The sequence below is a fragment of the Vombatus ursinus genome, unplaced genomic scaffold (genome assembly GCF_900497805.2).
Source record: "Vombatus ursinus unplaced genomic scaffold, bare-nosed wombat genome assembly UNPS02000749.1, whole genome shotgun sequence".
Taxonomy (NCBI): domain Eukaryota; kingdom Metazoa; phylum Chordata; class Mammalia; order Diprotodontia; family Vombatidae; genus Vombatus; species Vombatus ursinus.
The window spans coordinates 22794195-22820735 of record NW_020940527.1 but is presented as its reverse complement, the minus strand read 5'-3'; the positions used below and the strand labels follow the sequence as shown (position 1 = coordinate 22820735).

Below are 26541 nucleotides of genomic sequence, written 5' to 3'. Positions count from 1 at the left end.
TTGCTACTTCGCCACCCCCCCCTTAAAAGTTATCTACTTTAAAGCAAAATATACCCAATTGAATAGTGAAGTTTTCAAACATTTTGATCACATTCAAATCCAATATAGAGTACTTACATTTAATAAAAATAATAATAGCTAACATTTACATAGTGCCAGGCACTATGCTAAGCACCTTACAATTATTGTGCCATCTAAGCACCACAATGATCCTGGGAGGTAGATGCTGTTATTATTCCCATTTTATAGATGAGGAAACTGAGATTAACTGAAGTTAAGTGACTGGCCTAGGGTCACATAGCTAGAAAATGTCTGAGGCCCAATTTGAACTCAGGTCTTCCAGACTCTAGGTCTGACACTCTATATACTAGACCATCTAGCTGCCCCAGGATATTAATAACATAGATTTATTTATGTGGCAACTTTCAGGTATAAAGTACCTTTATATAATATCACATTTGATAATACTGTAAATAGTAACTCTCTGAAAACAAGAGCTAATATTATTCGTAATGGATAAATGCCAGAAGAGTTTCCAATAAGATTAAGGGTAAAGCAAAAAACACTCATTGTCACCACTATCATTTGATGTTCCAGAAATGCTAACTGTGGTGATTAGACAAGAAAGAGAGGGATAGTGGGGGTATATTTATGAGTGTGTACACACCCAAGGGTCTATAGCTTATTTTCAAAGGGTATGGACTTTTTTAGTCACTTTATTTGCATAATTCCAGATTGGAACCATTGTGCTAATTCACAGCATTAGTATGCTTATCTTTCACTATAGCTGCAACATTTACTATTCCTATCTGTTGTTATCTTTGTTATTTTGCTGGGTGTGAGGTGAAACCTTGGGATTATTTTTTTTAAGTTTATTTTTTTTTTTGAGGCAATTGGGGTTAAGTGACTTGCCCAGGGTCACACAGCTAGTAAGTGTCAAGGGTCTGAGGCCAAATTTGAACTCAGGTCCTCCTACCTCCAAGGCTCTATCCACTGTACCACCAAGCTGCCCTGTCAGGATTATTTTGGTGAGCATTCTTCATATAGTTCTTAATAGTTTGCCATTTTTTTTTTTAGAACTGTTTGTTCCTATCCTTTGACCATTTGTCTTTTGGGGAATAGCTTTTTGTCTTAGCAATTTTATTAATTATGTCTCATAGATATTGACAAACACAGTTGACTAGGAGGTGACCAGACAGAGACACTCCCAGCCTCTGATTACTTTGTAAAAGTCCAAAACTCTTCCCTCCAGGGATCCCCAAGCTTTGTCTATGGACTTTTGGTTGTTATACAAAACAATTTACCTTGAGAAACTGAGGTGCTCCTACCCCCTCCCACCTACAGCTTGGCCATTCTTACAATTGTACCCCCTCCCTCTGCCTTAGTAGCCTATAATAACCCTGCTCCTAGTCCCTTCCTCAGGTGCCCCAGCACTTGCTGTGTGGCACCCTGACCTGTAAGTAATCTGCCCCTAATGAAGATCTTAATTTTCCTAATTGGCTGTTTTCTCTTAAATTAAGGTTAACAATACCATACCCTTATCAGAAATATTTAATAAGATGATTTTTTTCCTACTTGACAGTTTCACTTCTTATCCAAGATTTTAATTTTGTTTGTGGAAAAGCTTTTCAATGTTATGTAATCAAAATTATTTATTTTTTCTTCTGCAATGTCTCTACATATTTTTTTGGGTACATATCCTATCTACAGCTGTGAAAAGTACATGATCTGTTTCTGTTCTAATTTTTTAGAAGTTTCATTTATGCTTGGACATTTAACAAGCGTGCCTTCTAAAAAAGAATGTCTTCATTTGCATTTCTCTAATCAGTAGTGATTTGGGGCATTTTTTCATATGACTATAGACGGCTTTAATTTCTTCATCTGAGAACTGCCTGTTTATATCCTTTGACCATTTTTCAACTGGGGAATGACTTGTATTTTTATAAATTTGACTTAATTCTCTCTATAAAGAAGGAATGTCTTGGGAGGACAACCTATGGATGGGAAATCAGGAGCCTTATACCTTTAGTCTGGGTTCTACTGATGAGGTGAGGCAGACAGGAGTGCTCTAGGCAGATGAAGCAAGCAGGATGCAGGATGTGAGATATGAGATAAATGCAGGATGTGACCTGCCAGAAAAGGGATCAAAGAAGACTGTGCATTGAAGCCCCCCACCGTGGACTTACCTGTGTGCTTTTGCAAAGCACCCCCAATTACCTGACATTCCAGAACAACTCTTCCCCTTCCCTTTCCTGTCCTCCTTGCTTATCTGTCTGACGACGCCTCTGGACTCCCTGATATTCCAGGCATTCCAGCGCTGTGCTTGTCCCTCCTCCCGTTCTCTTGTTCCCCATCCCCTCTTCTGTAAAATTGTATGTGAGACGAGACCGCTAACCTGGCCCCTTGCTCTGCCTCCCACAGGGGAGCCGAGCCCACCACTTATGCTCCTTCTTTCCTATGTGGAAGCAGGGCCTGCTGGAATGCATCACCCCAATAAATGCCTTTCTTTTAACTTGGAGAACTGACGGAACAAATTTCTTTCAGGACACTAGAACCCACACATCTTTACTCCATCATTTCCACTAACTAGTAGCATGACTTGAAATTTCAGGCTTTGGGCATCTGTTCACACATCTGCAAAAGAAGGTCCCTCTGAACGCTAACATCTTATTACACCAAGTACCTGATGGAACTCCAGCCTTCTTAACTTGTATAGCAACGATCACCTCTCTGCTCTGGTGTGTGACATTTTTGTGGATTATGACTTCTAGGAATCAAGGAAAGTTGTTGGAAGGAAGCTGGTGGCAGAGGAAGGAGAACTGGATGGAGTTACAGCTTACCTGATGACTAGAGTTAAAGCATTTGGAGATGGCTTCGCCAATTGAAATACCGACTTGGATTTTTATATCTCCCTTATCTGGCCTCAGACACTTACTAGCTGTGTGACCCTGGGCAAGTCACTTCACCCTGTTTGCCTCAGTTTCCTCATCTGTAAAATGAGCTGGAGAAGAAGGAAAGGCAAACCACTCTAATATTTTTGCCAAAAAATCCCAAATGGGGTCGGAAAGAATTGGACGTGACTGAATTACAACCATAGAAGTACCTTCTATTTTAAGGCCATCTAACCCTACCCCACTGTGTGTGGGGAAGGGTTTTCCGAATGTTGCAATGGTGAATTTAGCTAAACACATTATTTTTCCCTCATTCCTCATTCCTCAGCCTTTGCCCTTCTTTCTTTCAATCCTGATTTCTTTACTAATCCTAGTTGATCAGGGCATACCTTATCTTAATCACCTTATCTCCAGGAATGGGGAAGAAATAGGTGTATATTTATTTTAGAGAAACAAAACTATTTTTATTTAGCTAGGAGGATCTTTGAGAGATTTTTTGCATATCTCGCCTCTGGAGTCAGAAGGGCTTTTAGAGCTATCAACCAGACCAAACTGGCCTCTAAGCTGTGGATGGCAGGAGACAGACAGAGCAGACTAGAGACAGGGGATTCAGGAACCAAACAGAAGTTTAATTTCAAAGTGAGGGAAATGGTTTGCAAGCAAGGAGGCAGATTAGACAGATGTGCCACCCCCCAGTGGGGGGAACCGCTTTAGTGTGGCTAACCTCAATTTATATACTTGTGGCTAGACAAAGAGTCAAACAGTGTAGTGCTTATAGTAGGGTCTCATGTCTAGGCCTGTTGGTGCTCACCTGAGCTCAAGGACCATCTGTTCCAGAAGGTGAGCGCAAAGGATTGTTGTTATGCCAAGTTCATGGCTCAGCTTGCTTGCTGGGCCTTGGCTCTGGAAAACAGGGTGTCTCCTAATATCTTAACAGAGGTCATCAAGCCTGTTTCTACCCTCTCATTTTATAGATGATACTGAGGCCCAGAGCGTTTAAATGACTAGCCCAATATTACACAGGTGGCGTTGGGTGTAAAAACTTGGATTTGAAGCAGTCCTGGAGCCAGCCTTCTTTCCACTGCACCTCTCTGCCTCAAATGAACCCACAGTTACTCATCTTCTGCTGTACAGACAATGCAGACTGGAAGTGCCTGGAATTCCTCATTTGTCCAAAGGAAAAAGTGGCAAGGTTGGCACTAGAACTGTCGCATTTTTTTCACTACAAGCAGGGGGGCAAACATAAAATAGTATTTCAACAAATTTTCCCAGGATTCTGGTTTACACCCTACATGAGTTTTCTTCTCCCTGCCTCAGTTTCCTTAAATGTGAAATCACACACACACACATACACACACACACACACACACACACACACACACACACACACACACACACCCCTATCCTCGGAAGCATTTGCATCTTGCTCTCCTAAATGGCTAATGGTGCACTGTTGCTTGGGCTTCATTTTGAAGAGGACCAGAGACATTACAAGGAGATGTGTTGACCCTTTTTGTGAATTCGATTTCAGTGAAGCAGTCATCAGCTTTGCTCTCTCTTCCAGAGTCATTAAAGTCCAGTGGCAAGACAAAAGTCAGGATGACCGGCGATGGCCCAGATGCAGTGGATGACCTTGGCGTCCTCTACATCTGACCACGCTTTTATGGGTTCCCCAGCCACCTTCATCCATTCCTCTGGGGGAAGTCTTTGTGTGCTTGGGGTGGACATGCCGCTACCTGGCAGAGGGGCTGGAGGCCTGTCTGTTACCCTCAGCCTGGTTTAGCCCATTGGTTTACTGGGGTGTGGCTTCCAAGCTTGCTAGGGCTTCTTGGAGCCACAGGTGAGAGTTGAATGAAGGTGGACGAGCAGCCCTGACAAGGGCTGAGCAAGCCCTCCCACCAGGGGTGCTAGTCCTTCCTGAGCACCCGGTATACTCCAATGGTGTATACATCCATGCTGCATGGGGCGGAGGCGAGGGAGCCCGAGCTGCTGCTGCAATCGCTCAGGGCTGGGTGAACTTGACACCTGCCAGGGAGTCAAGGGCAAGGACATGTCCCGTCATTCCGCCTGTAGAGGGCAGCCGAGACCTTGTCTCCGGCTTGGGGCGGAGATCTCGCGAGAGTAGTTACAGCCAGCCGGGAGGTGGGGACGCAGAGCACGCTCCTCTCGCGAGATTCGCTCTCCGGGCCTCTTGTCCACCTCGCTGCTTCTTGTCTGCTGCGGGCCGGCGAGGGGTTCAGCGCACGGTGCGGGAGTGGCCTTGGGCGCCGGCGAGGAGCGGGTGCGGAGCGGGTAAGAGCGGTCCGGGTTCTGACACCCCCACCTCCCGCACCGGTGCCGGGGCGTTCGGGCGGTGGCGAGGGAGGGTCGGAGGGCGACGGGCCGACTGACAGGCGGGGTCTCGGCCGGCAGAATTCTTTCCGGTCTTGATCTTCGCGTTGCGAACTGCGCGCTGGCCCACGTTTGTCCGCCTCCGGCCCGGCCGGTCCCGGCCCTCGTCCAGCGAGGTCGAGCCCCTCTGCCTTCTGGAAGGCGGCGTGGCCCCGGCGCGAGGTCGGGGAGCGTGGGCCGGGCTTCCCGGGGCGAAGGCCGAGGGGGTCGCGTAGGACCCCGAGGCCGGGCTGAGGCGCGCTGGGAGGGTGCGGCGCTCGGCACGGCCACAGCCCCTTCCCATAGCGTTTGCACACCGAGGAGGGTCAGGTAGAGTCGCCGTGTCCAGGAGAGAGGGATAGGGAATGGGGAAGGAGGAGAAAGCCCTGAGACTGAAGAGGTGACCGAGCTCGGTGTGGGAGGGTGGGGAGCATTGGAGCAGAGGTGTGGGGGAGTCCGGCCTCGGATGTTCGCTCCCCTGCTTGGACGGTCATCGCTGTGTACGCGCGTCTGTGTGTCCGAGCCGAGACTGCCCCGAGCGTCGGACATTAAAAAGTGGATGCCCTGGAGACCCCTCAAACTTCACCTGTCCATGAGAGCATTCATTAGACAGGACATCCTAAAAGTCAGGGCGGCTTTAAGTTATCAAAGCTTAAAACTGCCCTCAGACTTTTGGGACACCCTCTATTTCTGCCTACACCTACACCGCTTCCAAACTTCTGTCTTTCTCTGAAGTTCGGCACCGCCGTTCTCTAGTCTGCTTGTAATCCCATCCTAATCCTTGGCTCTTCACCCCACGTAAGCAGTTAGTTGTCCCGTCTTGCCATTTCTGCCTTCACGAAATCTCTTACGTCTGCCCTCTTTTCTTGACTGACACAGCCACCATGGATTCAGGCGTCTCTCGCCCAGATTATTGGAATAGCCTCCTAATTGGACTTTCTCCTTCAAATCTCCCCCTTCACATCTAGGCTAACTATGCCTTTTTGTTTGTCTAAATTAGCACAGCTAATAATATAAGGCTTTCTTCTTAGTTTTCCAAATTGACAAGCTGCTGTGGTTTAGTGGCTACAGTGCTTAAAGCCAGGAAGACCTGGGTTCAAGTCCTACTTGTGTCCTATATGCAGGTTATGTGATCCTAGGGAAGTCACTTAACCTCTCAGTACTCTAGACAGTTAAAGATAAGGTGCCAACTTGCGCAGAGGGTTCCCTATACCAATAAAATCACCTGTCCAGTTCTTATTCCTTTCATTGAATGTGTTTGAGGGAGGATGTATTTTAAAAGTGCAAAGACTTTTTCTTTGAAAATTACCTGGATGTTGCCTAATAGTTTTTCTTTCACATGCTTAAAAATAGAAACCTAGTTTAGCAGGATTAACAGCTTCTGTTTTGAACTTGGAGAGCAGCTAAGCCAGGTTAGATAATGAAGAAAATGAATAGGGAAAGCGTTGTGATCCTGTGATCATATTAATTGTCCGCTTATAGGTCCGATCTTGTCAGGCTTCTGGTCTAAACCTTTCACAAGTTAATGAATAAAATCCATGTTTAGTCTGACATTCAAGGTCTTCTACCATCTGTTCCACCTTTCCAGCCTTATCTGAGAGGACTTCTCAGCTTTGTACTCACTGCACACTAGTCAAACTGGATGAATCCTATGACATTCCTGTACTGTTCAAAGTAATTAAACACTTTCTCTGAATGCTTTTTTGTTCACAGTTTTGTATGCTTAGAATACCCAAATCTCCCCAAAATTCTACCTCCCTCCCTAATCAGAAGTGATCTCTACTTCTCTAAATTTCACATAGAACTTTGACCTTTTATGTATTGATGATTTATTTTGTATTCTAGCCATTTGAGTATACAGTATATTGTATTCTGTTCTGCTGTTCTGATCCCCCATACTCCCCCCCTTCCCCCCCCCCCCGTTGTCCCTCCCCAACCCAACACGATTAAGGTCTGAAAGGGATGTTTTATTTATTTTTCTATTTTCCCAAGCTCTTGTGATAATACTGTGAACCTAGTAAATGCCTAATTAATGTTTGTTGAATGAAATGATATTTATATCTAGTAATTATAGCACTCATGGAATGTTAAAGCTAAGTTGCTTTTTATTTCTGGAGATTATCTTTCAGTAGCATGGTTAGTCTTTGAATTGTCTAATCACTCAAATCTACTATAGGCTAGTAAATAATGGAATTAATTTTGGAAGAGTTTTTTGTATTTCATTTGTCTGCCTACCTAAAGTCCCTTAAAACCTGGCTTATTCTGAGTTGTCAAGTATTAAGCAAATGGCATTTTGCTAAAAACTAATTGACTGGGATGTTCATGTTTATAGTTTATGTTTAGCCCCCCCTTCCCCCTTGAGTTTTGAAATTTTTAGATCCCTGATTTCACTTATTACACTATTGAATTAAGTGGCAGTTAAAGCTAGTGAATATTGATGAAATAAAGGGCTTTTTGCATAACTGTCTAGTTACAGTAAGAGACTAAATCACAGTTAATGATTTCATCTTTGATACATTTTGAATTTCATTTTAACATCATAGCTAGGCACCTAGTATTTTGAAGGTACAATTTAACAGTTGCTTATTTTTATGAGGGAAAGAAACCCTTGGAAGTTTTGCCATTTTAAAATTGGGAAAGGAGGAATAGATTTTTAAAATGAGTGCTCTAATAATAGTGCCATATTTCTTTTATTAAATATATTAAGGTTGTTGTGTTTGACTTCGAAGACAGGCCTGTGTTTTTGTTTTTATGCTTACAGAACTTTTGACAGGTTGGAGTTTCTATACAACTTAAAAGTTCAAGATTGTTGGTTGTAAATATGCTAAATGTTTTTCTTTTAACTCACAGAAACTTTGTTAATCCTGGCACTGGGCTTTTTGACACCAGTAAGATAACCTTGCTGTGGTTTTATTTGCAATCTTCCTAAGACCATGTTCTTGGTGGAGTATGCCAATTTTTTCATATTTGTTAAGGAGAAATTTAAAACCAATAGCTCTTGTTAAAAGACTAGAAAGCTAATTTTATCACGACTTAAAAACACTGAATTAAGCAGGTCCAAATGAAGCCTATGCTATACTTCTTGGAAATGGTTTCAACTTCAGTAAAGGTTATCTAGATTTGGTGGGACTTGAGAACTGCTAGGTTCTATTTCTTGACAGATTATTTAAGTAGGAAAAGTATGTATCATCATAATTTACTGTGTGTAAGAGTGAAGAAGTGAAGGACATATTATATTGCCTTTTTACAGTAGAATAGGGGAAATAGGATTAACATGAAACACAAGACCATGTAAATATAAGAGAAATAAAAACACCACCCACAGACATACACATTTTTAAAGCAGAAAGAAGGGCTTTATTGGATTTCCTGAAGTGCATTTTTATCTTTATTTCATTACATAGGAACAAAGTAGATTAATAAACCAGAAGGGTCATTCTGCATCTTCTGTGTATTCTTTTTCTGCTATGGTATATAACTCAGTTTGTCCAAAACAACTTATTATCTTCCTCCCAAACCTTACCCCTCCTCCAGACTTTTTTCTGTCAAGTGTACCACTATCCTTCTTGTCATTTAAGTTTGGAACCTTGGAGTCATCCCCCATTAGATCCGGAATTTGTCTCCTCAGGATAGAGGGCCATTACTTTAGTTTGGGCCCTCATTACCTCCAATCCTGGCAATTTTAATAGCCTCCTAATTGGTCTCCCTATTCTTGTCTTTCCCCTCTGCACTCTGTCCTCCACATACTTGCCAAAGTGATTTTCTCAAAGCACTTCTCTGCTCAACAAGCTCCAGTGACTCCTTGTTACATGCAGGATCAAATAAAAACTCTCTTTGGCATTTAGAACCTGTCGCTTTCCAGGACTATTGCACATTAGACCTCTTCACATATTCTTAGGTTCTATCTTCCATCTCTGGGCCTTTGAACAGACTGTCCCTGCTTAGGATACCCTACCTTCTCACCCGCAGGGTTAAAGAGGCCTATGTCTCTTCAGAGCTCAACTCTGATCCTATCAGCTGGTAGTCCCCCCATCCCCACTGACTGTGTTTATTTTATATATACTTATATATGTGCATGTTATTTGCCGTATGAAACGTAAGCTCCTTGAAGGCAGGGACTGCTTAATTCTGTCTTCAGGTATATGCTCAGTATTGGGATCACTGGGTCACAAGGTATGAACAGCTTAGTCACCTACGTAATTTAAATACATTTTAACATCCTTTTTTAGATTAAATGAACACTCAATTGTTTTAGTCAGTGTAATCCACTTTATTATTAAAAAGTTGTGGCAAAGATACTTCATCACCCCCTTCAACATACAGGGTCAATTTTTTATCTAATCTTAAAGTCCCTGGAATTTGAAATGCCTGACATTCTAGTAAATGTGACATTGGACTCTGTTGCTTAACTGGTATTTGTTATGTTGTCTCAATAAGTGCTCAGAAAACTCAGAAAAGATACTGCATGATGATTAGAGGTAAAGTGATTTCCAGGTTCTTTTCATTCTTTGCTCTCTATTTTGTTTTTGTTTTTAATTTTTTTATTAATTTATTTTGATTTATCAACAATCATTTTCATAAGCTTTTGAGTTTTAAATTTTTCTCTCCCTTCCCAAGACGGCGCAGTCTGACATAGGCTATACGTATACATTCCTATTAAATACATTTTTGCATGAGTGATGTTGTAAGGAAGAATTAGAAACAATAGGCTTTGCTCTCTATTTTAGAAAGGTTTAGTATCTGTATGAATGGCTTTGGAGGTTTTTTACAGTGGATATAGTTTTCACATTTTAAGTTATCTTTCTTTGTTGTTTAGAATAAACAACTTTTAAGAAAAAAGCATTATTCCCATAGCCCTAACAAGAGAGAGTTTTCCATGGAAAGAACTAGGACAAAATATTTTCTAACTTTGTTTCAAGCCATTTGATTTAGAAATTTGGTGTGAATTTTGAATTATTTGTATTTAGCTGATTAGATTCCTAACTAAATAGTAAATAAAATACTTTCAGGTGTTGTATATCTTGTAATCAGTCCCTTGAAACTGTTGTTACATTATTTTTGGTAGGAGGAGATAGTGTCAGAGCTGGCACTAGAATTTACTTTTCCTGAGTTTCAGTTCAGTGCTTTATCCATTATATCAACTACGGCTGCTAGTCCTCATTCCGACATTTGGGACAGAATAAACCTGTAGTCCATATGACAGTCAGCTGGCATTTATTAAGCATTAACCTTGTGCCAGGCACTGTGCTAAGCACTGGGGATACAGAGAAAGGCAAAAAACAGTGTAGATACACACAATTAATTATCTGTAGATATCAGTGTGTCTACACACAAAACGTTCACATATATACCTAGATATATTTAATCTATATATACTAGTCTATATGTATGTATTTATAGCACGCTTACGTTTACGCACGTGTGTGTGTATATATGTCTGTACATATATATGCATGTCCATACACACACTTACACGTGTAGAGAGCCAGCCTCCCCCCCCCCCGCGGTCCCCAGTGCCTGCCTGTCTCTTACAAGTGGGTCCCCAGGCCTTCACACCAACAGTGCGCACGCAGCCGGGGACAGAGAGGCCCCTCCCCCCCGCCCCCACATCTGGGGCACCTCGGTGCCGTCTGCGTTGGGGGCGGGGCCTGGGGGCACTGGAGCTTCCGAGAGGGTCCGGATCCGGGGGGCTGCTGCCAGCGCGCCCTGGCCTCGGCCCCGCAAAGCTGCCGAGCATGACAGCGTGAGAGGCCGCCCGTCCGTGCTCCGGGAAGGGCCCGAGGGCGCGCCTCCCCGCCGTGCCCCGCATGCCCGGACCGTGCTGGGGCCTGCGCCGCCTTTACCCAGCAGGGCTTGCGAAGCGGCCTCGCTCTGCGGGGGGGCCCCCCAGTCCCCTGCGCCGCTGCGGACGTGCGAGCTGCAGCCCCGGCAGTGGCGGCCTGCTGATGCAGGAGTCAGGTGACAGGGAGGGGCGGGGCAGAACGCTGACTTAGCTCCGGGATAAATTTTCGCCCCATAGCAGCAACTGCTAAATTGGCTGCTGCGGGCTTTGTTTTCCTGGCGTCCTCTGGCTGGGAGCGTTGTCCGGCCCACTCGGCGGCACTCAGCCACGAACGGTATATACGCCCGCGGTGTGCCCCGGGACCCCCCAGCGGGCAGCAGGGAGTGGAGGGTCCGGGGGAGGAGAGGGAGTGGAATGAGCCCGTGTGGATGGAGATGACCCCGAAGCCAGGACTTTAAATGGCGCATGCTGGAGCCGGCCGTCGCCGCCGCGCTGCTGGCTGCAGGCTGTCAGGTGGCGGGGGAGCGGGCGGCGAACTGACGTGTCGCGAGTAGGGGCAGAAGGGAGTTTTTCGTAAGCCTGCAATACTACTAGAAAGTGTCCTTGGAAACCTAGAAAGTTGAATGAATCAGTTTGTGACTTGAAATGGAAAAGCATTACGTGGCACCGGGCAGCAAAACTTTGCGGTCGCTTTTCGGTCTTTAGGTTTGAGAGTTTGAAGTGCTTGACCTACCCATGTAAATCTAGCACCAATATATGCATATTTACTTGTACTGTACATATATAACCCATATTGATTGCCTGTGGTGATCTAAGGGAACTGGTTTTTAAATAATTGAAAAGGGTAGTAGTGGTTTAATGGATTGTGCACTTTTTTGTTTTTCAGAAGATCAAACAGTTGGAAGGAAGAAAACCTCAAGTAAAAAAGAACCTTTTCAAGGTAAATTTAAACAGTTTAAGAAATCTAATGATGGTTATTTTCCAGTTTTGCAACTGAAATATTTGTTTAAAATTTTTTTATTTTGAACTTGGTAACACCAGGAAGTATGAACATTTGCATATAAATCCAGAAATTTCATTATATATGTCTTGTTTTTTAAAAAGTACATACCAAATTCAACAATATTTCTAAAAACTGACCTGTGTCTTTTTTCAGCTAAAGTATTTGTACTGCTAACCAAATATCGTTTAATAAATCAGGAAAATCAGATTTACATTAACAATTGGCATTAAGGTTTTTTTAATTTCAGGTGTATATTTATCCTATAGAAAGTTTTCGAATGCTTGCAAAAGTGAATTAAGATACTAAGAAAAGGAGTAAAACTCATAGCTTTTTTTTTTTTTAATTTGAAATCAGATAATTTGAGATCTGGGCATCTTTAAAAGAGTGTGAGAGATTCTCAGGGGTTCTTAACATTTTTTCTATTACCGACCTTTTTGGCAGTCTGTTGAGGCCTATGCACCCTTTTTGAAAATGCTATTTTTAAGTGCATAAAATAAAATAACCAGTTTTGATTTTATTTTTACCAAAATAAAGAAACCAATTATATTTACTGACCATCATCAAAATGGTAAAAACAAACCCCACACATTCACCAGTCTACTGAAGTAGGGGTTCATGGACCCCAGGTTGAGAACCTCTGTTCTAGTCCAGTCCTCTCATTTCACCTGTTAAGAAATAAGACTCTCCCTACTCCTGGGTAAATAACTTGCACATTATCTTTTGGCTAATTAGGGGCAGAGTTGAGACAAAAAGCCCCCTTAGGTTTCCTGTTTGGTAATCTGGTCTCTAACTATATTCTTATCAGTCTAAATATATCATTATTAGCAGGGCTGTTTTCTAAAGGAGTTTTGATAAGATTGTATGGGAGGAATGAAACACCTGAAAAACTGTGGTTATTGGTCATTAAATGGATAATTTTAAAAGTAGTTTGAATTATTTTTTCTTTGGGAAAAAGTGATAAATATTAAACAATAATTTTTGATCCAGCTTATAATTCTGACCTTGATGTCACCAGGATTTAAAAAAACTGAAATACAATAAAGGATCAGACTGAAAATCTTTAGTAATAAAGTTAATTCTTGCCAAGGAGTGAGTGAATAGGCTTAATTCTTTCTGGAGTCGTTTATGTTTTAACCTGAGCTGCTTAGCCCAAATGAAACTCTGATGGGTGTGATCTGCTTTTAACGCCATCTCTTCCTGCCAGTAGTTAGTCCACCAGGGAGTAATATACATGGATTCAGCAATGGAGCAGCGAACTGCGACTTGGAAATCTCCTTTCTCTTCAACAACTTTGTACCCCTTGGTATTCAGAGTAGTAGTCACTGCTTTGGGAAAAAACCTGCAGCTTGAATAATAATAGTCACTCAAGTTTTTATAGGCTTAAAGGTTTACCAAGGGCTTTATATTTAGCTCATTTGAATAGTTCAGGGTCTTTTGTACTTAAGCTTTTCCTATGTCCACTGTCCCATTCCCTGGTGTGACCTCAATCAGTAAGCATTTATTAGGTGCCTACTGTGTGCCAGGCACTTTTATTAGGTGCTGTTGATACCATGAGGAGTGAAACAATCCCTGATCTCAAGGACTTCATATGCAGTAAAATGCTACTCTGAACAGTACTATATCGCAGTCTGATATGGTCGGGTATTGTCACCATTTTACACATGAGAAAACTGGGGTGGTAAGGTCTTAAATGGCTTGTTCAGTGTTGCCCAGTTAATCATAAAGCTGGAAGTAGAACTCAGGTCTATTGCTCTTCCCAAAACATTACAGATAAAAAGCTCTAATGATCTTTGCACTCTTTGAGCTGAGTTTCATTTCCTTTCAGATGTGTTTTAAAAAAATAAATCCTACTACTGCATTGCAAGTAGAAGTTTCTCTGTGAGGAGAAAAAGCTTCTCTGTGTCATGGAGAATAAATCTGTTATTTTTCCTTTGTAAAGTGGATTTATAGGGACATGTTTCATTGAATTTCATTTCTCACTTCTGGGTGGGGAAGTATAGGGCATGAAATAATTTTCAGAATCTTTATAGCCAAAGGAAAGGTCAGAGTTTTAAATCCTTTGATTTGTGGTGCAATTGTGTTTCCTTTCACTACCTTCTAACTCTAAGTTGTGCAAAATGTTCTTTAAGTTAGCCATAAATGGTGTTAGAGTTCTTTGAAAAAATGTAGTGAACAGTATCAATTAATTTTCTTATTTTGCTTCTATTTACTTACCAAATCCTTTTGATCCTCCCTCCGTAATAGCCATTTATACTTGAAACAGCAATTAGACATGTCAACTTAACATGTACTGTTGTGATGACCTTAACAAATTTCCCTGCCTCTCCTCTCCTCAGTCCATCATTTATGTATTTACGAAGCATGCTTCTTAGTGCTCTCTGGATTGACCTTGTCATTCATTCACCTGCCTACAAACCTTCCCTCATTCCTTATTGCTGAAGAGTATAAAAGACAAACTCCTTATCCTGGCATTTAAGACCTTCCACAGTCCCTTTAAATGCACTCGGTGTTCCATCCAAGCATTTTCTCATGGCTTACACTCCCCGATATTTCCGCAGGATGCATTCCCTTCTCATTTGCCTGTTAAAATCTTCTACAGTCTTGAAGAAGCTATACTTGATGAAGTCTTTCCTAATGTAATAGATCAGTGTTGATCATTCCTTCATTAAATTTCCCTGGAGCATTTTTATCTTCATTACAACTACTTTGTTCTTTACTACATTACTCTACAGAATGTCATACGTGTTGTCTGTAATGGTACATTTCCTCTTTACATTGTAAATCCTTGAGGACGGGAGCTCTGTTTTTTCATCTTTGATTCCCTAGTGTTCCTTTTGGTGATGTGCATGTAGTAGGTGCTTAGTAAATGCTTGTTGAATTGTACTTTGTTCTCTTTAACCTGAAAAGATGTAGACAGAAATATAACAGCCTGGGAAGTTTTGAAACTGACTTAAATATTTGTTTTAAAATAGTGGTGGAGATGCAAATTTGTAAATCTGGAGTGGAAAGAGAAAGTTCATCTTTTTTCCTTCTCTGGGCCCTGGGGTTTGGAATGTAACCTCTTATTTATCATGATTTCTAAAGGGAAAATCAGATTGCAATTCAATCTTAGTAAAACTCTTTTCTGTGGAGTAAAAGGGATTGCTCAAAACAAATCTAGAGCTGGGTTACTTTTTTCTTTGGATGAACCACTCAAAGATTTCTTTCAGAGCATTTGCATTTCTATTGAAAGTATTCCCAGCCACACATTCTAGTATTTGGTAATTGGCACTTTCTAAGAGTATGGGCCTTTGCTAGAATGAATTAAAAATGCTAGATGCTCAGCACTGGAGATAGAAACAAAAAAGCAAAGACTGCCTTTACTCTCAAAAAGCTTATATTCTAACATGGGAGACAATACATGTTAGGAATAGTGGCCGAAAAGGGATGTTGTGATTTGGAAATCCTTTTGGAAAACATATTTAGATATTGCTCTTTGTTTAAAAAAACAATTATTGAAGTATAATTTTTTTCAAGATTGCATCCAAGTGGCTTTTAAACCTTGGGATAGTCCTCTGAACTGAGTCTAATTATTCCCAGGGAGTTAAAAATGAGATAAGGCCTGTTTGAAGACCTTATTTCTAGAGACTTCTGAATCACATCAAGTGTCCCCAATTTTTAAGTCTTCGTAAACAAAAGAAATGTTTTGCCTGCATTGGTTCTTATTTTTTAATCCTGTGATTGTTTAGTGCTCACATTTTGGCTTCAAGATCATATGGTTCCAACATATTAATACTGACCACATACATGATAAAATATTTAAGTAATGAAAAAAAAGTGAAGGTTAGACTATGAATATTTGTTGTTTTGCCATTTCTAGGACTGGATGGATATCTCTATCCTATTTAAACTAAGGTTCACACAAGGGAAATTTTGGTGTTAGTCCAAGTCAGCAACCTGAATTTAATTTGGACTTTCCTAATCATGCGATATAATTTACATTGGTATATTTTAGATGCGTTATTTCTTTTAAATATCAACTTACTTGGTTTAATTTAGAGTGATTTGCTTTTATGACATACTGTGTTGTTCCTTAAACTTACATAACTCCTTCTAGCTTCATGTACAGAGAACCAACTTCCTGTAGCCCCAAAGTGGTCTTGTGTTATTACTAACAAGTTGACTTCCTAGATTACATAATAATCATTTTTATAGCTCATTTGTAAGATGACAGTTGGGCTCACCCTGTAAGGCATCCTAATAGCTTTTTTGGAATCATAGAATTTTTAGTTGGTAGAATTTTAAAACTTGAAGGGACCTTAAGATACTCTAATCCATCCTTCTCAGAGCCTAGAGTTGCCAAGTTTTGTTGATTCCATCCTAACTTAATCATCAGCAGACAACTATTTCAATATACAAAAAACAATAGAAAGATGTCATATGAAACTTCTTCATGGTATCTGTTTGCTCTCTTCTCCATTCACAATGCTTTATTCTAATTCAGTTATGTTCCTGCTATTGTGTCTAGGATAAAATACAAATTCCCTAGGCTGACTTAAAAAAAAAAAAGCCTTCCACAATTTGTCTCAAGTCTACATTTCACTTTTTTTAAATGTGAATTTTGAAATTTCAACTTTTTTATTAGTACCTTTTTGTGTCACTTTGTCTTTTTTTTCTTGTTCCTCTGCCTTTAATACACTCTGCCTGTATTATTCTGCTTCTGGTGCATGATGAATCCTTCCTAGTAGATTTTAAATTCCTTGAGGACGTGGATCATCGGTTTTCATTTTTGTGTCCCCAGTGCCCTACACATTATTAATAGGTGTTTAATAAATGTTTGAATTTACAAAATTGGAACACATATATGGTCCCACATAAATTCATAAATATATTGTACTAGAATTAATAGGTGAAATTGTTTGAATTTGAGAGAAGTTGCTCTGTAGATTCAGGGAAATCATAACTTACACTTTCACCAAATGTCCCTTGACATGAGGTATAACAAACATTTATAGAATTTGAGAGCTAGATGGGAAATGGTGAAAATCAGTAAATTTTTGATAGTTGAGATGTCTAAAATGGTACATTTAGGGAGAAGTATTAATGTTCATCTTACTACTATTGTGCTTTATTTTTTTTTTAAAGGAACAGGGTTCATCATGAATATAACACAGGACCAGAGTGTCAGTTCCAGCAATAAAGAGCCGCTGTCCAGGTGCTGTGAAGCCAGGAAGGAGTTGGAACATGCCATTGGTGGTGTGCTCAAGGCTGAACAGCACATTAAAGATAACTTGAGAGAAGTATGAAGTTTGTGAATGTATCCTTCTTAATCTGGGATATCAGTACAGTTGAGCATCATGCTTGTGACTGAGAAGCCAAGTTCATAGGGTTCCCTGTATGGATTACTTAGTTTCACTATTTCACCTCTGTTCTGTACTCTTAATTCTGTTTAGCTGTCCTGACAAATTTAGTGCTGGGGGAACTAGAGTCCACTTTCCCTACAGAAATTTAGTTCCTTTTAAGTAGCATTTATTGAGTAGATCTACAGTGTGTCTGTACTGTGGAACATAACAAAAGACAAGTCAGAGAACTGTTGAACATAGGACTTCTAAAGGAAAGAAGAAAAGTCTTGTCTTCATATATAAAGGACATACATTTTTCATATACCATCCTAAGTGTACAATTTTTGTGTCATATTTTTATAATCCTCTACACTGCCTCTTGTAGAAATCTAGGTTATTGAAATACATCTCTCATTGACCTAATGTAGTTAGTGGCAGAATTGGTTTATTTCAAAGTCCTAAGGATTTTAAAGTGTAACTTGGTTATATAGCAAAATGCATTTGAAAAATGGCAACATCCATGTAGAACATGATATAAAAGTGTTTGGTTTTTGTCTATCTTGGAATTTCAAATTTAGGCCTCTTTGTATCACTGTTCATATAATTTTCTTGAGGCATTTTACATTAATCTTGTTTAAACTGTCATATCAGTCATCTTCAGATGTTGACATGTAACATGTTGGATTAAACAGGTATTACTCTGAATATCTCCTTTTTCTGTGGGTATTGATAGTGAGATAACTGCTAGATCATGACTCGTTCCATGGATAATTGTAATTATAATGCTTAAAATTACTTAGAAATAATAATTATTATTTATGATTGGGTTACTGTTATAAGAGAATCCTTTTATTGACTTTTCATTTGCTATTGACTTTGAGGTATTTTTTTTTAAAAATTGCAAAAGTAAATATAAATCATCTAGGGGCAATACTGGTAAAGTTTTAGGGGCTAGTCATGTCCCTGGAAAGTTAAATTACAAAGGCTTTGTTCTGGTATTTAGACGAAATTTGGTTTCAACTAGAATTGTTGCTGTATGAGGTTTACTGGAACTTATGTCTGTCTCTTAGGTTAAAGCTCAGATTCACAGCTGCATAAGCCGTCATCTGGAATGTCTGCGAAGCCGGGAGGTGTGGCTGTATGAGCAGGTAGATCTCATCTATCAACTTAAAGAAGAAACACTTCAGCAGCAAGCCCAACAACTGTACTGGGTAAGATGGGCTCATAACTCTTATTTATAATCATAGACTGTTAGAACTGAAAAGGAACTGGGGGACTGTGTAGTCCAGTTTTCTTTGTTTTCTTTTTCTTTTCTTTTCTTTTTTTTTTTTTTTGATGTGGAAACCAAAGCTGATAGAAGTGAATCAGCGAGCCCAAGGCCACACGGTTTGTAGCAGAGCTGGGTCTAGAATCCAGGTCTCCTTAATCTTATTTATGCCACTATACACTGCCTTATAATTGTCCCTCTTGTAAAATATTTATATATGAATATTTATTTCCATGATGTATGCATATGTAGCTATAGATCAATAGATCTTAAATACATGTTGAAACTTAAATATGATTTTTTTTTTACCTTGGATACATAATATATCTTTAGTAGGATTAAAGTCATGTTGCTGTACTTTTCTTATAGCTACTGGGACAGTTCAATTGTCTTATTCACCAGTTGGAATGTACCCGTAGTAAAGATCTAGCCAATCAAGTTTCTGTGTGCCTGGAGAGGTAAATAATCTTTGAATGCCCTGAATTGTTCTGTTTTTTATTTAAGTGTATGTTAGAAAAAAGAAATTTTAGCTGTTGCTTTGTCTTGATTTTTTAAACCTCATGTAATTGAGATTTTTCTGCTCGGCACATTTCACATGACTACTGGTAGTGTATTAAACAGTTATGTCTTCCTTCTTACCTTTTTTTTTTTTTTTAAAGTACAAGATTATATTATGAGTTAAAAGGTAGCTTAAAATTTTTTTTCAAAGCGGAAATGAATGGTCTGGATGTCATGGGAAAGTTTTTCTAGTTCTTAATGATTAAAAAAGAAAAGTTTGCTTCTAGGCTGGGTAGCTTGACCCTCAAACCTGAAGATTCAAGTGTCCTGCTGTTTGAAGCTGATATACCTTCTCTTCGTCAGACCATCACTACATTTGGCTCTCTCAAAACCATGGTGAGTGCCTTTAATGTTTGTGATAAGAGCATGTGAGCTGTTTTTGGATTCTTCCCTAGTTGGTGTGCCTAATGGTGTATAGGTCTGTTCAAGCTACTGTTTTAATGGTTTTTATGAGAATTTGTTAATAGCTTTGGTGTTGGCCCTCCTTTTAAATTCGATTATATGGCACCAAAATTCCAAATAAGTGAAAAGTTTAGGGGTCACTTATTTTACCTTGTTGAAGTAGATTTTTAAAATACTGTTATGCTGTTATTCATGTGACTTAGCTTTTAGATTTGTGCTCTTCATATGAGACTATCTCTTTCTATTTAAGGTCTGAAGTAATGATATTTTATTAAGAATCAGACATACATTTTGGCACAAAGGCATTTGCTGCTAAGAGTGAGAGTTTCATGCTTCTACCAGTAGACAGTGGGGCTTGTCTTGCTGAAGTAGGCTGTGTATATAGCTTAATTAATTTTGAGAATTGTACCTGCACTATATTGGAAATTTATAGATGATGAAAATGGGAAGGGAACCTAAGAGAACTCTTACCCTGACTTCACTTTAGGGATGAGCAAATGGGCTGGTGAGGGGAGGTGACTTGTTCAAGGTCAAAGGCCTCTTTGTAGCAGGACTACAAGAGCCCATGTTGTGTTTCATTTCCATTTCAAGTGAAATACTTAGTTTTATTGTCTTTGCGTTTGCTTTACTTTTAACACTGGGATTTTTCTTTTTGCTTTCAATTGATAAATGAACCTAAAACTTCCATCAATATATATTACAAGCATTTAAACAAGAACCAGAACACAAAACAGCACAAACAAAATCATAATCAAAAACAAAAATCCTTGGGGCAGCTAGATGGTGCAGTGGATAGAGTACCGGCCCTGAAGTCAGGAGGACCTGAGTTCAAATCCAGCCTCAGACCAAACACTTGACTCTTACTAGCTGTGTGACCCTGGGCAAGTCACTTAACCCCAACTGCCTAAAACAACAACAACAAAAACCAACCCTCCAAATAACGAAACTCTAGCAAACAAAATGAAAAGGATGGGGGGGAGGGTTACCATATGATTTGAGGGGGTTTCAGAGTTTGAAATTTTGTGGTGTGATAAATGGGATGACTCTTTCCCTTTAAGCAAATCCCTGAGCACTTGATGACTTGTGCTGCTTCGCCCAGTCCTGGGCCACCTGGAGAGAGAAAGGCGTCTCTCCCCAAGCAGGAGCAGGTAAGTGTGCAGCTGTTTCTGTATCTGAATTGGTTGCTTAAGCTTCAATTTTAATTTGAGTCCAAACTCGCTTGTGGGATTTCAGTTATGTCAGTTTTGTTGGATGTTCCAGAGCTAGCTAAGCTTTTTTCCACCAAACAGGAGTTGGCACATACTTAATAATGACTGTTGTACTGTTTGATACTTTGGTTGATGGGGCTAAATATTGCCCCATCACCTAGTTCAGGCCATCATCACCTCAAATTTATCACTCCCCCCTTCTAGTATAAACACATCTGCCTCTCCTAGGTGGTACAGTGGAGAGGAGCACTGGGAATGGAGTCAGGAAGGCCCAAGTTCACATTTAGTCTTTGGCATTTACTAGCTGTATGACCCTGGGTTATGTAAACAGGTTTTATATATTTGCCTTAGTTTCCTCCACTCTAAAATGAGGATAACAGCACCCACCTCATAGGGTTTTTGACAGGATCAAATAAGATAATATTTGTAAAGCACTTAGCCCAGTATCTGGCTAGTAAATGTATAAATGATTATTCTCTTTTTTCCTCTTCCCAGTCACTTAGGTCATACCCTTAACTTTTCCCTCTCCGCCATCACATTTTGTATGTCTTTCCTCTTATTTCCACACAGCCACTATGTTAGTTCAGGTTCTTATAATCTCTTGCCTGGACTATAATAACTTCCTAATTAATCTTCATCTTAAACACAGCTGCCAAAGTGATTGTGAGGTCCAGTTCTGGCCATGTCATTCCTATGCTCAAAAGTTTTCTGGGGTTCCTATTATTTCTAGTATAAAATACAGCTTGCTTAACTTGGTATTTTAAGCCTTTTACAATCTGGCTTCAACTTACTTTTCTGCTATATTTACCATAAGAGCATAGAGCTAGAAAACTCTGGACCAAACCCTCCAGGGAAACTTGTGTTCCTCAAGGCTCTGTCATTTGCCGGTGAAAGACCTAGGCCTCTTTACTTCTAACTCATTTTCCACTGTACCAAGCTGTATCTGTTGCATGAAGTGGGAATGGCCTAATGAATATAATTAAGCAGTGGTGTCATCTGATTGGCAGAAACCATCATTCCACCCTTCATTTATCCCACTTCGTGATTGGCTTCTTAGAAGCAAACCAGCCTCAACTCATCTGTCTCCTTATGTACCCAGCACCAACCCCCAGGACTGGCTTAACAAAAAGCAAACTTTGACAAGCAGCCAGGTACTTGTGTGTATGTATGTGTATGTAATTACATTTTTATGATTAAGTGTGCTGAATAGAATAAATTTAGTGGTGAACTATTTATGTTGAGGGTGATAAGGTTAGAATATGCTTTAAATACTAATTGAACATCAGAACAACTACTGTGTTAAAACAGTGGTCGTCAGTTAATTTAGAGATGATGGATAATTGTAAACAGTGTAACATCCTTTTTATAATGTACATAAAACTAAGAATTCTGCTAATTGTAGCAAGAAATGTTAACATTGTGCTTTTTGGATAGGGTCCCTCCCAAACCTGCAACTTTAATATCAGTAACATCTGGGGCAACTTCAAGGGCTTGGAAAACTGGCTCCACAAGCAAGATATTTCTGAGAAAAGAAGCCCCCCAAAGTGGAATAGCCCCTTCTCTGCAGAAATAGAAAAAGGGGCTAACCTAGAGCTCCCTGAAGAAGAAATGGATCTTTCTGATTGGCTGGTTACCTCTCCTGAGCCTCAGAATGGCAACTTGGAAAGAGATGAGAAATCAAAGCTTTTCCAACTTTTCAAGGAAGATTATAATGCAAATGATTGGCTTCTCAAGCCTGATTCCTGCACTAATTGTCAGGGCAACCAGCCCAAAGGTGTAGAGATTGAAAATTTGGGAAATCTGAAGTGCCTGAATGAGCACCTGGAAGGAAAGAGGCCATCGCCCCCTTCCCCCACACCAAGTGAAAATTGGATTGTCCAGCATCATCAGGTTCCTTTTAAAGTTGAGGAGGTGTGCAAAGCTAATGAGCCCTGCACCAGCTTTTCAGAGTGTGTTTGTGAAGACCAGTGTGAGAAGGAGGCCTTGTGTAAGTGGCTCCTGAAGAAGGAAGGGAAAGATAAAAATGGTGTCCTGGTGGACCAGCTGCCAGTTCTGAAACCTGAGCTATTGAAGCTGAAATCTTCCTTGAATATGTGGCTCTGTCCCTCTAGGGAAGAGGCAGAGGAACAGGCTAAGATACCAAAGCCAACTTCTTGTACAATTCCTGAACCTCTCAAAATTTTGCTGGACAGCCCCTTGTCAGATTGGCTTGCCAAAACAAAAGCCAAAGAAGTAAGAGCATGGGAAACAACCGGTCCAGATGACAAAGTTAGTCAGGAGGGGTTGTCACCACCTAAACAAATGCGTCCTAACTCCATGACCATTTGGCATCACCCAGTTAACGCAGCTGATTGGATATTGCCTTCAAAGAATACGGGAAGTTTTAGCCAGCCACCTGGGGAAGATAAGTGGTTACTTCGAAAGAAGGCCCAGGTGAGCATGGGCTTGATAAACTCTGATAGGATGGTCTGAGACATTCTTTTACCCATGCTATTTAGAACTTTGTTTTTTATACCAGTTTTACAGTGAGTTTTTCAGATATATCAATGGCATTGAGTAATTATTCACATTTTCATATCACTTTAAGGACTATAAAACCCTTCAGTTCAGCAGCCTCATAAGCTAAGTTGTACAAATCTTATAATTCGTTTTACATATGAAACTAAGGATCAGGATTATGTGACTTGTTCTTTATCAGTCACACTCCTAGCTAACAAGTGTGACAGATTGCTAATGGAAGAGTAACTGTATTGGTATTAACTTTGATTTAGATTATTCTCTGGGTTTTCTTTTCTCATTTGGCTGCTATTTCCCTTCCCGTGAGCACTCTGCACATTCTGAAATGGGTGGAATAAATAAAGCCAGTTCATTTTGTTAATTGTTATTTCTGATAAAAAAAAAAAGGTTGGGGATTAATTTGTTTGGCTTGCCTAAATAGGACAAGTAATCGAGAGTTTATTTCAGCCTTTCATTTCTCAGTTGTTGAATATTAACCTCTCATTCATACAGGAGGCATTCCTTAATTCACCCCTTCATGAAGAACATGCGTTTCCCCAGGACCGTTATGGCCTGCCAGCAGTTTGTGATCTTTTTACCTGTATGCAGCTTAAAGTTGATAAAGACAAGTGGTTGTATCGAACCCCTGTCCAGGTAGGTCTCCACCCCTGTCCAGGTAGGTCTGCTCAAATGTGAATGTTGTCATTAATGGCTGAAAACTGCAAACTGATAAATCAACTTGCTCTTAAGTCTTTATTTGCAATTATTCCAAAGAACCTAAGATAAATTATGATTTTATGTTCACTCACTTTCTTTTACCACATAAATAGCTAACAAACTCTTTGTCAAGATGATCTTTCAGGATGGCTTAATTACTGGTAGGGAGATTTTTGTCACTCAAAAGTATTTTAACTTTTAATTAGATATAATCCTATTTGCTGACACTTTATTTATTTGTTGAAAACATCCTCAGATTTAATCTGTTAATTCTTTTAAGACTTAAATTTGCTTAACCATAGGAACAGACTGAACTCTACCCAGAGCAGTCTCAAAATCCACCCCTCTGTAGGTTGTTGTTCAGCTGTGCCCATTTCTTCGTGACCTCATTTGGGGTTTTCTTGGCAAAGATACTGGAGTGGTTTGCCATTTCCTTCTCCAGCTCATTTGACAGATGAGGAAACAGATTGAAGTGACTTGTCCAGGGTCACACAACTAGTGTCTGAGGCTGTATTTGACCTCGTGTCTTCCTGACTCCAGGCACTGAGCCTCTGATAGGTAACAGTTCTACTGTATAGTTTGGTAATGTGGACCTGATTAGTTTCATAGGCTTTTAGATTTAGAGCTGGAAGAGTGGTCATCTAATCCAACAGTTTTTTTTAGAAACATGGTGGAGATTATAGATTTTTTTTTTTTGGTGTTGGTGGGGAATGCCTTCAGTTTGTGACTTTTGCTACTGTGAATCATGTTTTTAGACTTCTCTGTGTTATCTTGGGCAGTTCAGTCATCTTTCCTGGGCTTTGGGAATGGACCTATCACACAAAGGGTTCAAAGGATGTGTACAGCAGCATTTAAGAAGACATTAGCGATCTGCTATTCTAGTAGTATAAGAAAAAGTATGTGATAAAGTAACCATTAAGTCAAGTTTGAATAATACTATTTCTTCTTCCCCTTAAACCTCCCCCCTCCCTAGATATGAGGAAACAAACACTTAGAAACCAAGGAATCTTCCTGCTGATCACCGCACATCCGTGAACCAACTGACTGCAGCTTGCTGAATCATTGTGTTTCTGGATCTTACTAGTATTGTGTTGTGTTTCTTTTATGCCAAATTTTAAACTAGTGAGATTAAACAATAACATATTACTGAGTTAACCTAAAAAGAAAAGCCCACTTGTGAAGAGTACGCACATTTTTAACTAGTTAAGTGCTGCATCAGGGTGCCTACCCTTTACAAAGATACCTCTGTATCTGCCATTTGGATTGTGTTGGAAAGCATACAATGAAATTTCCAAATGAAGTCACTTTTTCTTAACATCCAAGTGCAGCTTTCTTAACCAAAAGTATTGCCCTTTCTGCAGATTTTGACTAATTTTTCTTGCTCTGGATCCTGTCTTAGTGGTCATCAATGATTCGTTTTCTGGTATGCAGTTTTACGATTGTATTCCATGTATAAACTAAATTTGCCAGTATATTGAAGTGTCTACTTTTTAAAGGGTAAACTCGTTAGTCCAGAAACTAAAAAGTAGAATGGCTTTTTTAGCCTCATTGTTAGCTCTGCTCAAGTTTTTTTCCTGTAGGGAAAAATTGGAAACCTTCTCTACAGGTTATTGGGCTGTCTGGTTATCTTAATGCCCCGTATTTTATTCATTTGTCAAGACAGAGCACAATGCATATTGTGGATAGTATGTAATGCAATAAATTGCATCTCATTGTATGATTTTTCTTGGAGTTGAAAGTATTTTAATAGCCAAAATTAGTTGATTAGTAGAATGAAAAGACAAGTGTACTCAGCATTTGGCTTGCTGTGGTTCCATTATACTTGAACTATCCAAAGGGATTGTTGGTGCATCCTGTGTAATAGGAAGATCTTCTACTGCAGCATTATAGACATAACCATTTCAACTATGAGCAAATGAAATGCTGGCTGTCATAACATATACGATACTAGGATAATTTTGGTTTAAGTCCATAAAACATCTCAGTAGATTGTCTTGACTACTTGTGCCTTGGGGCATTTATTTATAAAAAAATTTGTGAAACATTCCCTTCAATGTCCTTAAGTCAAGTTCAAAAACACCGTCCTTATTAATAACAAAGATTTGTGCTATTTTTATTTTCTCACAATAGAGAACTTATAAAGTCTCTTTCTTCCTTCTTTGAATTTTAATTTTTGGAAATCCTTAGCCTCGAACTGGGTTAGGGGACCTCTGGGAGGTCACAAGCTTCCTGAGAGTGCTCTGGACGACTCCACTAGAAGCAATTTTATTTTATTCTATGTCTAAATTTGTATCAGTATCTCTACAAATGTTATAGTCCCACCCAGCCGATTCTAGATCCTTTAAATTAACTTAATATCTTAGGCTCTTAGAAACTTTGTAGACTTCACTGTGTTACTCATTTATTCCTCTCTTGACAATATACTATCGAGTCTGTAAAACATTGTTTGCAGTAATGCATTTTATACAATTGCTGATGATCCTCATTAAAAGCATAACCACCACAGTTTGTCTTATTTTAAATTAC

General features: G+C 39.8%; 1 protein-coding gene across 4 annotated transcripts; it reads left to right on the top strand.

Moving 5' to 3' along the window:
- Positions 1 to 5084: 5084 nt before the first annotated feature.
- Positions 5085 to 26520, top strand: NCOA4 (nuclear receptor coactivator 4). Of its 4 annotated transcripts, none has more exons than XM_027859315.1 (11): positions 5085 to 5183; positions 11930 to 11983; positions 17171 to 17325; positions 18438 to 18578; positions 19004 to 19092; positions 19420 to 19528; positions 20653 to 20742; positions 21810 to 21953; positions 22237 to 23235; positions 23812 to 23952; positions 24989 to 26520. In XM_027859315.1, the coding sequence occupies exons 3-11, from the start codon at positions 17185 to 17187 to the stop codon at positions 24992 to 24994; spliced, it is 1860 nt and encodes a 619-aa protein (XP_027715116.1). In that variant the 5' UTR covers positions 5085 to 5183; positions 11930 to 11983; positions 17171 to 17184; the 3' UTR covers positions 24995 to 26520. The 4 variants fall into 4 exon arrangements, with proteins under 4 accessions (XP_027715116.1, XP_027715133.1, XP_027715111.1 ...); XM_027859310.1 differs by lacking the exon at positions 5085 to 5183 and adding an exon at positions 11199 to 11219; XM_027859324.1 differs by lacking the exon at positions 5085 to 5183 and adding an exon at positions 11273 to 11377.
- The last annotated feature ends 21 nt before the right edge of the window (positions 26521 to 26541 follow it).